The 16,282-nt window shown below is 40.5% G+C and overlaps 1 protein-coding gene across 1 annotated transcript in view; it reads left to right on the top strand.

The window, feature by feature from the left end:
• The window catches only part of baiap2l1b (BAR/IMD domain containing adaptor protein 2 like 1b), a 31,332-nt gene that overhangs the window by 12,994 nt on the left and 2,056 nt on the right, over positions 1–16,282 (top strand). Inside the window, exons 6-12 of the mRNA XM_063903195.1 lie at positions 458–592; positions 6,471–6,623; positions 6,868–7,023; positions 7,917–8,031; positions 8,428–8,644; positions 11,622–11,684; positions 12,930–13,149. Coding sequence (XP_063759265.1) covers positions 458–592; positions 6,471–6,623; positions 6,868–7,023; positions 7,917–8,031; positions 8,428–8,644; positions 11,622–11,684; positions 12,930–13,149 — 1,059 coding nt within the window. The remainder of the gene's footprint in view (positions 1–457; positions 593–6,470; positions 6,624–6,867; positions 7,024–7,916; positions 8,032–8,427; positions 8,645–11,621; positions 11,685–12,929; positions 13,150–16,282) is intronic.

Below are 16,282 nucleotides of genomic sequence, written 5' to 3' on the forward strand. Positions count from 1 at the left end.
GTGTGTGTGTGTGTGTGTGTGTGTGTGTGTGTGTGTGTGTGTGTGTGTGTGTGTGTTCTTGGCAGCAGCTCTCCATCCGTGCCTCTCATGACTGCTAAACTCCTGTGAGGCGCCTTCACCTTCACATGTTTATAGCATACTTCTGTTGACAGCTCACATATTTATTTATTATTACTAGCAGGATTTTTTTCCACTGCACAAACTTATTCCTATTTTCTTGCACATTTTTATTGTTTTATGTATTTTGTATTTTTGTATTGCACTGTTGGAGGACATTTACGATTTTTACTGCCAAACCTACACTAGCTATTTTGCATATGACAATGAAGCACGTGAAGCATTTCCTCGAGTCATGAAACACACACTGCCATATTAAGTATAATAAGTTATCTTGTAAATTTTTTGAAACATAAATAACCAATAATAAATATTCCCACGTGTCTCTCCTCTGCGCCAGGCCACGTTTAAGCGGTACCAGGTAGAGCACAAGATCAAGCAGGACTCTCTGGAGAGGTCGCGGTCAGACCTGAAGAAGCTGAGGAGGAAGAGCCAAGGAAAGAACGCCAACAAGTACGAGAACAAGGAAAGCGAGGTGAGACACGTGACACATCATACCTGAAGCTGGCAGGCACACACTCACACACACACACACACACACACACACACACACACACACACAGACGTCTTCATATGTTCATAGAAATAACTGCACAGACACTCATTCATAGACCTTGACACCTGAGAAGCCTCATTTCAAAGGCAGTGTAACAGCTTTGGGGACAAGTGTCCCTCTTTGCAGCCACGCAGGAGAAGATCTGTTTGTTGTTGGCTTCTTTTGTCCATCGCGCAAATACTCCTGCATGCAAATCTCTCTCACACCATGCTTCCCCTGCATGCTCTCTGATAAAAGTACACACACACATGCATCGACAAACATCCAAACCAGACAGCATGTTGAAATGGGACCAGTGCTGCTGTAAATGCACCACTGTACAAACTTACCAATCATTCGCAAAGATAGAAACTGCTGTCCTCGACTAAAACCAGACAAGATTTTATCTACAAATCACTGAGTTGATTTAATTAACAGGCCTTCAAAACCGAGTGTCTCTAAAATATCTCTACAAGATATGCTCATTGCTTTTTTGGAAATCAGTCATTCAGCATGAGACTGATATAACAATAAATACAACCAAATGTACAATGTCTAGGACTTATGTTTGTCTAACTATTTCATCTTCTAAATTCAAATTAACAGAGGCATTGTTGGACTAAAAAAGAAACGTTTGATCTTATCTATGTCTTTTGTTCCAATCTGTTTGTAATATGTAGCATTGGAAATTAGTTACTACGGTTGTGTCTTTGTGTGTGTGTGTGTGTGTGTGTGTGTGTGTGTGTGTGTGTGTGTGTGTGTGTGTGTGTGTGTGTGTGTGTGTGTCTGTTTTTTTAAAGTGTTTGTGTATTCTGTGAACATTGTCCACCTCTGCGCTACTTGGCACAGTACAAATGAGACACAGGAAGAGACTAACAACCAAAAAGCAATTACACAAGGAATTATATCGCCAATAAAGTTTTCATTGAAGCTTTAACCTTCCACAAAGGATTTGATATATTACATCCCACAAAAACAATCCCTTTCTCCAGGTATATCGACTGAAATTATGGAGCTGTCACTTTAGTGTAAGCTATAAACTAGAGCTGAAGTGATTGGTTAATAAATCAATTATTTGACTGACAGATAAATGATCGGCTTCTATTAACAATAATCGTATGTCTTTTTCAAGCATTAATATCAAAGGAAAGCAAAATGCTCCTGAGTCTCAGCTTTTAAATCAGATGGAAGATATTTTACTGAAGCCAAGGGAAATTAAGACTTCCAGTAACTCATAAGACACATAAAACACACTGATACACACATGAATAAAGAACAAACCATGAGGAGGAAAAGCGCATAAGTGATAGCCTCCCAGACTGCTGCAGACAGCTGTCACTACCATATCATAAATGTGAAGATTTGCTGCTTCTCTTAGTGTCATAAATCATAGCATGTAAATAGAAAAACTTTTCTTCAGTTGACTTTTGGTCAGAAAAAAAAGACATGGTTTAATACTTTATTAACAAAAAAGATCACTTGATAATTATAGAAATTGCAGACCTAAACCTAACCTTTTAGCAAATATGACAATTTTATTTTATACACATTTGTGTTGAGACAACTGAAGGTTGCAGAAGATGAACTATATTTGACATTGAAGCTACTGTATGAAGTTTGAAAGTACCATTAAAAATGACTGGCTTCCTAACTCCTCTCCTCTATTCTTCTCTTTTTTTTCATCCACAAGCCTTTCCCATTCAACATATCCCTACTTCACCTTCTTCTGTTTCTGTTTCTACCTCTTTTTCCCTTGAAGACATAAGTTTGTTCTCAATTATATTATTTAAAGGGTCCCTATTATCCTTTTTGGGGCTTTTCCTTTTCCTGTGGTGTGTTTATAAAGAAGAAGACGAAGAACATATACTTTACTAATCCCATAAGGGACATTTTTACCTGAAACACCTCGGTTGGACTCCTTTTGTTTGCTTCCATAACATAAGGACATCACTATGTATCACCCATTCTTTTATTGGCTAGCGCTCTGACACATTGCATGTGATTGGTTAAGGGGCGGGACATCTCTGAGTGGTTAACCAGCTATCCAATCAGAGCAGAGTGGGCTCTGGTTTCAGACAGAGGGTGAAAAGAGGTGCTGTAGCACAGGCAGTATGAGACAAATAAAGAGCTTGTCACATCAGAGGCACAAAATACAAATATGAACCTGAAAGGGAGCATAATAGAGCCCCTTTAAAGCCAGGTATAAGGGTTTGGACACCAATAGACAGACAGACAGACAGACAGACAGACAGACAGACAGACAGACAGACACAGACAGACAGACAGACAGACAGACAGACAGACAGACAGACAGACAGACAGACAGACAGACAGACAGACAGACAGACAGACAGACAGACAGACAGACAGACAGACAGGGCTAAGAGGTAGGAGTTCACAGCGACATCGGATTCACCAGACACCAAAGACTTTCAACATAAAAGAACGATAGCAGACAGGATAAAAAAAGAGAGTGCTGTCTTAACTGACAATTGATTTGAGGACCTCTTTAAAAACAAACATTTACTCTTCAAATCAAAACATTTCATAGATGTTTATCAAGGCTCTTGCGTGTCAGACAGGGAACGTGTGATTTCCTGTTTTGTATTTTCAACCTGTTTTCCTATTTATGTCTTATCTCTCTGTTGCCACCCTTCACACTTTCTTACCCATAGTACGACATAGGTGGTCCATAGCAACAAGATTGCTCCTGTGATGACAGATTCCAGAGTGATATATGTAGGTGTGTGTGTGTGTGTGTGTGTGTTTAAGTGTTTGTGTGTTTTTGAAATAGTGTAACACGCTCCCCCACTCTTTCCCACATACACTCATTAGTATAAATTATGCCACCTACCTCTACAGTTCTGGAAAGGTGTTCACTCTCTTTCCAACTCTCTCTGTTTCTTCATTAATTACATTCCATTCAAATTATACTAATTGGCGTGAAATGCGATAGTATTTCTCACCAACACATAAGAATAGATTAAAAAAGCACTGTACATGCATGTGGCACTTTTTGTAGACAATTTAGAGGGCGGTAATGAATGTATAATTACCCTGAAGAACATCTCGATTAACTGAACAAATACATTGGATAAATGGATTTTTGGCGATCTGGTGTTTGAAATGTGTTCACTGTGATAACCTGTACATCCGTTGGAAACACAATTAATTTACCTCTCCAAGGAAAACTATTATATTTTTAACATTTATGATAAAATGCTGTTGTAATGTCAGATATCTTTTGCTGCAAAGAAAGTATTGCAGCCCCAGTTTATTCCTTTTATATTATATTATATGTGTTATATCATTTAGCGCTAAAAATATGTTTTGTCATTTGTTCTGTCCATTTCTACAATCAATTCCTTCACCGAGTTTTTACCAAGAGGTAACGTCAGGTTAACCCTCTAAGGCCCCCGGTTGTAATGACCTATCACTTTAAGTTATCCTAAAAAAGTCAATGTTTTTTTTTTTTTAAAGACCACATTTACATAGTCAAAAGGTCCTTTTGTTCAGCCTCACAGTGCTATTTGGTAGTAAATGTGTTTATAGGTCCCGCTATCTGGCCATAAACTTACACACAACTTCCACATCGCAAAACAATCAACATCTCTTGGTTTTATTGGATTTGTCAGATTCAAGTAAGTGAAATGCCTAAAATATTTGTTTTTGTGATATTACAATGTCTAGAATATGTACATATTTAGTTATTGTGGAATTCATTCATCACATTTTATTTTCATTTATTTTATTTTACATTGCAATATCACAACATTTCCCTAAAAACATACAAAATGTGAAAACTCATTTCCGCACCAGAGGATTCTACGGAACCCATAAAGGGACAAGGGAAATATATATATTTGTTAATGTTTTTCGTGCGCACGCAAAAGTTTCCCGTACTGATAAATCCAGAACATGATCGATGCATAAACCCATATGGATTTTGTGTAACTCAGGAAGACCAGGGCTACACAAACATAAGCAGTCCTCTCTGAACAGTATAACTGTATAGTGTAAGCTTGTGTTTCGTAACTTGCTTTGCGTGATCACGAGAAAGCATTTTCTCAGGGTGTTGCAACAAAATATTGCATGAGATAGGACCTGCATTTCGGATTGTGTTTCTTTATGTATGACAGTATGACAGTTCAAGAATTAGTTAAGCTGTATTTTGACCTGGGACTTCATCATAAAGACATAGTTACTTTACTTGCAAGTCGCCACCGTTATGTTGTGTCTGAAAATTCTGAAGTTGTGTGGTCTTTCTCTGCGCAAGAACTACATTCTATCATACTATTTCCCCATGTCCCTTAACGGGTTCCGTAGGATTCCTACAAGAACATCTGAAAGGTCAAAAAAAAATTGTTGTTGATGTTTTTTATATTTTTGCTTTACAGGGTTAAGATTTCAGCAAGGTCTACTGTACAGCACTCTCTCATAAACCTGATCCGCCTTGAATGTCACACAATACACTTCGATCACGTAATCAGTGGATGATTATGTTGCAGTGCAGATTGCCCTCATAGGAGCAGGGAGAGAAAACAGGGCATAAACAGGAAATAATATAAGTATTTCTGCTGTTATACAGTAGGTGTGTTCGTATGCTCCCGACATTTGAATCTGCTTGTTTATTGACATGCGAGATGCAGCTGCTATCATGGCATAAGGTGTCGAGTAAAATCCAACTGTGAATGGTCGGGTTCATGTAAGGACTTCCCGGCATTAGAGAGACAGATTCAAATTCAGTCAGGCAGACGACGGCAGTGTTTGCACAGCGATGATATCACCTCTGCTCAGGGTTACTTAGCTGTTGCCACTGAATGCACACACAGGTGGACTCAGATAAAGTTGTTTTTACAGATCATCCCTGGCTGTTTTTATAGAAATACTTATCTTTTGACGTTTTTTCTGCACTGGCTGTGAGGGCATGTTCACTGAAATAATGCTCTTTTGGTTGAACTAACATGCTTCTACCAAATGGCTACCTCATTTTCATATGCAGTGTGCTAACAGTAGGTTGACATTGTTAACCTTTTTACATATACAGTAAATACCAACCACGGCTTCCTGGTAAACAAAGCCCTCAGCATGTCAGAAAAGGTGTGTGCCATTGAATCAACAACAGTTAAAGGCGTGCCAGCTACAGGCTCTTGGATAGGGATGACAATAGGTTTAGCGCATGGAGCTTTAAGAAAAGATCAGGGACCGAGGCGATGTTTAAAGAAATCCAATTACTTATTTATCGGGGGGTCCTGGCTGTGTTGTGTAAAATTAAAATCCACACTATGCTAGTACATTACGCAAATACTCACAAGAGGCCCTCATAATCATACAAAAATACATAATGGTTGCTTTTTTTTCTAGAAACCAGTGTTTATGAAGCTTTATTGTTTTGATGCTATTTCACAAATACAAATCTAATCAATGATGATAATAAATATATGTACAAGGACACACACCAGTGTAAGTAAAGTGGCCTTCTGACCTTTTTATAATCCCAGGCTGTCAGTGTAGATAAGATATATCTTATCTTATTTCTCCTTTTCCTCCTCTTCCTTTCACTGAACACCAAACGCCGCCTAATCTGTCAATACAGTAAACTCCTGTCAATCACACCTTCCCCCTGCAAGACAGAGATTAGGACATTAGGAAGGAGCCCTGCTCATATCGCTCGCCCTTATTAGCTGTGTGTACAGATCAGCAGTGAAAGGACTCAGCGCTCTGTCGTCGGAGATAAGACACAATGATTTGAGTTTGACAAACCAATTGATTTGGATCCATTGATGTTGACTTGTATTTTCTGTGTGTTTGTTGTCAGTGTTTGGAAACGTTGACAAGCCGTCAGATGGACATGCAGCTGTTCATCGCAGACGGCTGTAAGGAGGCTCTGCTGGAGGAGAAGAGACGCTTCTGTTTCCTGGTGGACAAACACTGCCTGTTCTCTTACCAGTACGCCTCCTTCCATGCAAAGGTACTCCTGCCTCTCGTTATGGCACAATCAATATTAACTTTAAGCTTATCACATTGTACCTCACGGAGAAATCATTCAACAGATTCAAATCTAACCAAAACATCCAGTTAATACCTGTATTCCTAAACCTACACACCGTGCCATGCCTTGTGTTTCCATAGAGATGAAAATGTGTGCAAACGTGCCCAACAATTACTCATGTCTCCTTTTAATATCTTTTCTTGTATCCGTGCCCGCTGCACAGGCCCAAGAGATGCTGAAGGCGAAGCTCAACAGCTGGCAGGACCAGTGCAACGACGCCTCCGACATGCCGGACGGGGTCCTAACGATGATCGAGGGACTGCGCACGCCTGTCTCCATCACGCCTATGCCCTCTCCCTCCCCATCACGGCACAGTGTGGTAAGATGGGAGGGAGAACAGGTCTATAGTGGGGGAACAAAATATCTCAAGATGGATTCATGAAACTAGAATGTTGCTCTTTAAGATGAAGAGTTTATATAAATACCTTGTCTGTTTTCAAACTGTGCTGAAATCATTTTCAATATTCGCTTTAGTAAAAAATCATAAAATAGTGGAATATAATATCGATCATAACCCATTATGTTTAAAATGTCAATATACAAAGTTAATAGGAGTCAATGCTTAGATCTTACAGTGCTGGACCTGTCAGTTTGTCTAGGTGTATTTAATATTTAATTCAAAATGCTAAAAATGCTTTAATGCTAACATTACCGAGGCCACTACTGCTCTCATTAAACACTCCAATTATAGCCTTTCTGCTAATAGAAACAGAAATACTACGTAAACTAGAAAAAAAGCAGTATTTTTGCAGATTTGTGTCCCAAAAGTCGGTTTGACATTCTTCAATATTCCAAAATAATAGATAAATGTATTGTATCTGTTTGAAAATGTTACACAAAAACATTTACCTGTTTTGGTAAATCTGTTGAAATCTGTGCTTCAAAGGCAATGAAAGAAACCCTTGATTTTAGTAGCTTCACAGCAGTGTAACTGAATGTTCCCTCTACAGGAGGAATCTTAAACGCCTTCTTTATACAAAATGGTTTATTTAATTTCCAGGAATCTTTTTCCTAAAAAAACTCCTCATTTAAATTCATAGCATCTCAATTGATTCAACATCAGTCGGAAAAACATTTGAGAGGTTTAGGTTCACATAGTGTGTATAGTGTCTTTGAGGAGGATCAGACTACACTTTGTGTATGAATTATGCACACATTTTGGCACCCTTTACATGTAACATGCTAACGTTATCTTTGTTGTTCTTGTGGCAGAACATGTCTGCTCCGCCGGCTCCCCCTCTGAAGGCTCAGATCAGTCCTCTGGCTAACATGTTCACTCAGGAGTACAACACGCCCAGTGTACCCAGCAGCACCAACAACAGCATAGGTACAGTAATGTGGCACGGCGATGGTTTTCTTTTTATACTTCCCTTTGTGCGTTTGTGGCTGAATAGCCTTTATCTTGGTTTTGAGCCTCACAGACCCCAAAGGATACATTATAAGCACTTCAGTCCGCAGGGCTGGGCATCTCGCGCCTTTAACAGGTCAAATTTCCAGCACTTTGATTTATGACCACATACCTGCAGAACTAACGACGTGCCCCTCAGCCTCATGAGTCATTTGTCTTCATTGATATTGGCTCAATGTGACTAACCCATAGCATGTTTTGTTTCATTCATGCAGCAATTTGAAAGCATATGTGCATTTTGCTCTAGCGCAGACTGTTAATTTTGTCTGTTATTGTATTCTCACTGCTCTCCATCCTCCCCTCTCTCCACCCCAGATCACGGGAGCAGCGAGGAAAACAACCTTGCCAGGTCCGTGTCCGTCGCCACCGGCCTCAACAATATGGTGAAGAGGCCACGTGTGCGCACCATCTTCCCCCACACCGCCGGCAACAACACCACACTGCTCAGCTTCGACGAGGGAGACATCATCGCCCTGCTCATCCCCGACGAGAGGGACGGCTGGATGTACGGCGAGCTGGAGAAGGACGGAAAGTGAGTCGAGACGCGCGTGGTGCATTTGTCTAAAAACAGATCTACGGTACTAAAGACTATGATTACACAAATAAGGAAAGGGCAGTGGTGCGTGCTCTACAAACGGACACGATTACATATGTGATGCGCTACATGTAAGTGTACCACACAGATACACCTCAATTAGGCTGTTCTTTGACTAGAGATTCTAAGTCGAGTTACACTGGTATACGTTTTTTTTTCTAATTGATTAGTTGATATAATTCTTTTCTCATGTGTTTAACTGTAAAGTGTTCATAAATATCTTAAAATAGTCATTTAGCATGGAAAAACATTAACAAAATTGACTAATCAACATAAATCAGTCAGTTACGACCAATTAGTGGACTAAGACAGCCCTATCAAGCTTATAATTCAGGAATATTGACAATAAACGATTCCTTATTATGTCTGAATTCACCATATCCACATATACCTCACATGTCCTTTATCCTTTATCGCTTTAAACATGCTCATCATGTTCCTCCATCCTCATACCGGTGAGCTGATTGACGTGAGCTGGGATACTCTGTCCTAACTGGCCGATGGTCCCCGGCCTGATTGTTATGCTCACCATGTGCACGCACTCCCGCCGCTCGAGGCTCACCGAGCGCTGCCAGAGCTGGAACACTCACTGATAAGGAAATCAAAGTAAAGTATGGCCTGAGGGGGGGGATGTAGGATAGCAAGGCGAAGCAGAGGGAAGTTCAGAGATGCACTTGCTCTCCAGCGCAGACAGGTTCCAACCGAGCCCACTCCACCCAGGGCTCTGATGTCTGACTTCTTAAACAGGGATTTGATCCGTGATCTTAGAAGTGGGTTTCTGAATTCAAATCATTCATCAGGTTTGATCTCTTATCGCTAGCTAGGGAAAATTACCTGGCAAATTATATTTAAAAACTGATCAAGGGCAAAGAGGAAGCAAGTGTGAGTTGCTTTAAGAAGCCAGGCTGTCGCACAGTTAACTTTGTTCTTGCTGCCTCACCGCTGAAGCTGCAGCGCCTGAAGGCTTAAAAAGTGTATACCATCATGTTTATCAGATCACAGCGTCTGAGGAGAGGGGCCGCACGTCCTGCTGGAGGTTTGGCTTTGATGCGTCCGGATTTCTCTGTTTATCTTATAGCAGCTTTGATAGTGTTTCCCAGCAACTCGCCTGGCAACACCTACATCGATTAAGATACCCACACACACTGTGGATGGACGAGGGAGGATAGTGAGCGGAGAAAGCAGTAATAAAATAACACACGCCACCACTGTTTCAGTATGCATACTGTCCCTCTTTGAAATGCAATGGTTACATCGTATCGGTGCTATTTTAATATCTTTATCAAAGTAATGTAACATAGAACAATGTTTTAAACTGGGCTATAAAAGTGAAAAGTACTTCTAATTCTTTACCAAAAGGAATATGTAACCCCTTTTTATGAAGCATTGAGGGGCAAGATGAGAATAAGGGGAGGGCAATTGGAGGCCAAAGCCAAATGATGAGTTATTATCTCTTGCTTACCAGATAAACTTTTGTCAGCCTAAAATAAATTAATGACAGTCTTGCTCGTATTTGACAAGGGAAACTCGCTCCACTAACACACACTCTCGCTTCAGTTGCAAAGATTTATTACCTGTCATCAGTCGACTCTGCCTGTTTCCCACCCTCAGGAACACTCGGTCCAACAGACATAGCCCTGCATAACAATAAGCCACGTGCTCATGTTTGTCGGGAAACAGTGGCAGATTCAACGTGAACAATGGACGGATACATTCTGGATGTGTGTTTAAAAAAAATACATAGCAACCTGTCTTGGAAGCTTTAGTTTTGCATGTGATTGCAGAAGGTTTCGCCCCAATGCTGCATATTTCATCATGCTCACTTTCCCTGCATGCATCTGATACCGTTGTCTTATCGTCCAAACAGGTTTGTTTGAGTTTAGCCTTCCTATCCAGGAACACTCAGTAGGTTAACACCCCGTCAGTTGTCCTTGAGCAAGTGGAACCCGTTCGCAGTGGAAAACACTTCCCTAAATAAATAAAAGCTGTTATTAATACAAGTGAGATTGAGTGAGGTGTATTTACCAGAAGGAGTCTTTTTATCGAAGGTACACATAGAAAAAACACTCACTCTCCCAGACGAGATGTGCAAATATTAACATTTATCCTCGCGGAGGGCAAGTCCGACCGGCTACACACTGATTACGAACAATCTTGCACCAAAACAACACAATGACACAGAGTCCTTGGTCGGAGCTTGGGATAGAGAAAGGTTGTTCTTTATAAACCTTTTAGTTTCCTCATCAGTTCAGGTTAGAAATTACTAGAATGGCTGTCTTCACTTTGTAAACTATATGTTTCTCAACTCCTCATATGTGTGCAAGGCATGCTAGGACAACTTTCTGCTTAGTCTCTCAGACTGAGGCCTCCAGAAACCTCACAGGTCTCTGAAGTGACTTAGACTAATTTATTAAACCAGCGCAAAGATTTAATTCAAGCTCTAAACAAACACTAATCGTGTGTCAGCCCAGCAGCGTTGAGATAAGACCTTCACTCAAGACCTTTATTTACTCAAGGGATTGATTTCCTTTGCTTCTTGTAAAAGATGAAATATCAACAGTCCCAAGCCAACAGGGAGATTTGCAGTTAGAGATCCATCAAAAAAAGGATAAAGGCATTTGAAATGGTTCCCTTTGATGATCTGTTTACAAATCAGGGGCCTCTTTTCATGAGGATGTTTTTTCTGTGATGAATAATTGCTTTTTGCTGCCATAGTTACCATACTCATACATCCACACAGTAAATACGACAAAAGAGAGACTACAATAGCTCTATAGTATCTCAACAATGCACAATGTGGGGGAAAAAAGAGCATATATGAATCTTCTGGGTTGCTAATCATCCAGAGAGGCGTTGAGATTCCTGTGCAGTGAGGATGGAGCTCTAATCATGCCTCTCTCTTTGTGTCTTGCAGGAGGGGCTGGTTCCCTTCATCTTACTGCCGTGCAGTCTCCGAACCTCTCGTGAATAACAACAGGTAATGAGACTCCATGTTCCAGCTCACACACACACTCACACCCGCAGGTTTCATGTTGCAGGCGGCTGTATTGTTGGCAGTGTTTCCTCTGGTTACTCCTGTTAGTGAGAACCTCTCTAATCCTATGGGGGACTCTTCCGCTCCTCGACCTTTGACTCCTGTTGCGCTAGAGTCACATTCAGTCTTAAAATATCCTCAATCCTTTAGCTTTATGATACCTTTCTGTTTAAAATGTTTAAAGGAATACATCATTCAAAATAACCATTTGCATATAAATTACTAGGTTTTTTCTGCCATACCTCGGCGCTGAATGAAGAATCAAAAAGTCCTAATAAAATGTATTAAATGGGGAAGTGTTAAAAAACACAACTCTTGCATTATCATCTAAGTATCATTTATCCATTTTTATGCTCACTTTTTCAAGGTATGCTTCAAACCTCACTATTTAACACGTATAGCAACAGAGTCATGCACATTGCCTGTGTTTGAAATAGTGATATTTAAGCAAAAATGTATGTGTTTGGAAAAGAAATGAGCATACAACTGGATAAATGAGACCTATATTGTACTGAGTTATGTATGTGTTTGGAAACAAATATTTGGATATAGTTTTGCTGTTATTAAGCTACAATTCATCAAAATGTTCTAAATATTTGGATTCATCCTTCATTGTGGAGGCATCCGGAAAAATAATGTTTTTGCAAGAACTTGTGTGTGACCATTAAATCTATGTAAGGAATCTAAAATTGGACACAAGCTCAGCAGAATCTCAGGAAACTGGATGTTTTGTGCTGATGAATACATTTTGCTGCTGACGAGAGAGAGAGAGAAGGTTCAAGGAGACAACTCCATCCTTTGCTTCAAAGAGACTAATCCCTGTTGGATACATTTATTAGATCTTAATGTGCTGCACCTCCCACAGAGAGGCTGCCAGCACACTGCTACAAAAAAGTTTAAACTGTAACCAGCGCTGTGGGACACAACAACACATGAGCATCCTGTCCTTTTTCTCCTTAATAAGGACCCCCTACGGTTTAAGTCTGTGCCCAATAACCTTCGTTTAACATCATGCCTATAAGCCGCAAATCTACTTCTAGATGAACCTGAAGATAGAAAAAGTAGCACGCATACATGCCAGGTGGTCTTATTCTTCCCATTTTGTATTCTCTTCCCCCTTCTTTCTCCCTCTCCTACCACTCTTTCTTTTCTTTCACATGACTGTAGTCTGTTCTTGTCCGCCTGCAGTGTGTCTGCTGCCCCGTACCGCAGTAGAAGCGTGGTCAACCTCCACCATCAGGACTCGGAGACGGACGATGCGACCATGGTGCTCCCCCCGGCGGACTACAGTGACACCCCGCAGCGTAACGCCATCAAGAACAACATCAGCCCTCTCGCCACACACAACAACCACCAGCACTCCCCCACGCCCTCCGCAGCCTCCTCCACCTCCTCGTCCGATCACACGGTCAGTATGCGGGTTTGGGTTTTGTGCTTTTATCTCACATTGTCACGGTTTTACCAAGAGTTTGAGGCCATGTGTAAAGTGTTTTATTAAGTCTTATAAAGTTAATCAGAGAAATGTATTCAAACCAGGAACCTTGGGTTTTGTGATATTTGATCCATTTAAGAATGAAATAAAAGTCAAGTGTTCATATCAACATAATAAGTAGGATGAGTATTTTAAGTGCAAACATACAGCGCCGTAAAAAATTAAGAGACCACTTAAAACACAGCTGTATGGTCTCAAAGTACCTGTCGCTCTAAGGGAGGGTTAAGTGAGTCTCTGCCTTTTAATATGATTATTCTTCTTATAGACATTTAATAAGCCCTCAAAACGTTGACCTGCTGTCAGCCAGACCGTTCTGTAATGTCCTGATGGAGAACTGCTTCACCTGATACCTGTTGTACCCTCAACTGTGCAGCCTTGTCCTGACTGCTGATGACAGTACCTGTGTGTGTAGTGTAGTGTGTGTGTGTCTGGGTGTGTAGTGTGTGTGGAGTTGGATAAGCTTTTTATCTCTGCTTGGAAACCTGACCACACTCTGATACACTCTCTGTGTCGGCTGACATACAATAAAAACATTTATTGGGACTCAGGGGCAGTTCTGTGGTCTGGATAGTTCATAAACAAGTGGTTATTCTGGTTATTATTAGTCTCTGCTTGTACAAAGTAATTACTAATGTATCATTAATAAATATCATGTTTGAAAAGCATACCAAAACAGGGATTTTCCTAGCTCAATATGGAGAATAGCTCCTTTATTGTATATAAAGAAAGCAGAGGTGTTGCTTACCTTTATTATATCTGAGGCTTAGGTTGCTAAAACTTCAAAAAGCACCTTAACTTAACGGCTTACTTGTATGACCTCATATCAGGTTGATTTAAAAACGTAAGTGTTAAACAAACATGCTTTTCTGTGTGTTGGCCTAGTGATGGCAGGCTGCGGTATCCTGATAATATGCCTCCAGTCTCCCTCCGGGGTCATTTTAGGTCCTTTCCAGCCCCCCATGACCCTGAACAGGACATGTAGTTATAGAAACAAGAAGGACGCATTTTAACTCTATTTAGATTGCCAGAAAGACCAACTGTAGAATAGAAAGACAGAGAAACAAAAAGAGTAAATGTTAGAAAGGTGGTGTAAAAGATACTTCAGGCTTTAATCCAGGAAATCTAACTTGATTTTTCTTAAATTACCATCCAAGATTCACCTTTACATGATTGTAAGCGATGAATACAGAGGCTGAGTAGGGTTAAGAAGTCTCCTTTGTCACAATAATCCGGGTGTGCTGATAATAAGCCATCATGAGGCAGTGATGTTGGGACAGAGGGGAGAACAGAGTTGTGGCCTCTCACAGGATATATTGACACAGCTCTGAGTATCAGATGGTTTTGAATGTCGCACATAATGGTTCCTTATGATATTATATAATATTATAATTTCAGCCAAATCTCATTCCAACTTGGCTTTATTCATAACTCTAAAAATGTGCTCTCGTTTGCAAACTATGTAAATCGTCAACCAAATTTGTAGTTTTCCCCTGGGCAACATGTAAATATGCTGTGGTACATCAGGGTCAGACAAAGATCACATACACACCCTCTGCTTTACACCACATGACACAGGCCGAGGTAAAGTAGTAAGTCTATTGATGACTGTGTGTGTGTGTGTGTGTATGTGTGTGTGTGTGTGTGTGTGTGTGTGTGTGTGTGTGTGTGTGTGTGTGTGTGTGTGACTGCATTTTTATGGTGGAATCCCACCCCACTCCCTCTTTTTCCCGCTCTCAGTTTCTCAAGTCGCTGTTTATTTATATCCACCTCTGCTTGCTTGTCTCTCGTCTTCAACGCAATCGTCTAACTTTCTTTAAACTGCAGGTCGCTTTCAGTGAAGTTTATCCGCCCTTCATTCTCAGGAACTTCACACAACTATGCTTCATGTCAAACACAGATCTAAGAATCGATGAAGGTCTCCTCTGCTGCTGTTAGACTTAAATACTGACTTGTGTGTGGGCGGCTGTGTGTGGGTGTGTACATGTGTTTGTGCACGTATGTCGGGTTAGTTAGGGACTGGGTATGACATTCATGAACATTATCATCAGAGGTGTGCTGCAACATTTTCTGTGCTTTTAAGGTGATAAACTGAATAAATAATGGCCGAAATAAGGGCATCTGATTCTGCAATGATAATGGGAGAAAGTCAGTTTATTTTTCCTATTGTACTGCATGTCTGTTTTCTATTTGTTATAAATAGAGCTGAAGACAAAATCTGATTCTCCCAGTGCTCTTATCAAACATCTACATTACATGAAAATAATTGTTTTATGTTGCAGAAAAGCCTTTTATTCAATGTTGCCGGTTGGTCCTGATAAAGAAAGGTGAGAGAAGGGAGTGGAGGGGAGGGTGAGGACACAGGAGGGCTGTTGGAGGTGGGGTTACCCTGGAATGCACTGCCACCAGGTGAAAAATGCACCCGCACTGGTTCTGTACTTTCCGTTGAAGAATAGATAACGACTCGCAGGAATTGATATATTTAGAGGATGGGAACGAACACAGAGATGTGAGGGATGAGATCTGCAGAGGAAGTTAGAGGGGCAGAGACAGCGATGATTTCATGCAGAGGAAAGAAAACAAGTCTAACAGAGGAAAGATATTCTTGATTCTCTCGCTGAACTGAGATGCTGTGTGAACATGTGTGTATCAGAGACACTCGTTGTGTGCCGTAGGTAAAATGGAGGTTAAAAGGTACTGTTGGTATCATTGTTCTGTCTATGCGGACATAAAGCGTGTACTTTTTAAAACTAAAATGACCTCCATTTTTGTTAATGTCTTTTAGCTCAAATGACTATGAAAAACTAGTCATGAGCAGGAAGGGAAAATGTTTTGTAGCAGATTGTAAATTTGGTAGATAAGCAGAACATTTTCATTGTGAGCAAGGTTACAGAAAAGATGTTCTGTTAAGAAATCAAACACATCAAAATGCGGTCAGGGTTCATCAAACATAGAAAAGATTGTTGCTACGTGGCTTGTAATCCAAACATCTGTAACATGAGGACAGATGTGAATCTCTCTCCTTTAGGGAATAACCACAGAGGGAATAACA

Source organism: Eleginops maclovinus, chromosome 16 (genome assembly GCF_036324505.1).
Source record: "Eleginops maclovinus isolate JMC-PN-2008 ecotype Puerto Natales chromosome 16, JC_Emac_rtc_rv5, whole genome shotgun sequence".
Lineage (NCBI taxonomy): Eukaryota > Metazoa > Chordata > Actinopteri > Perciformes > Eleginopidae > Eleginops > Eleginops maclovinus.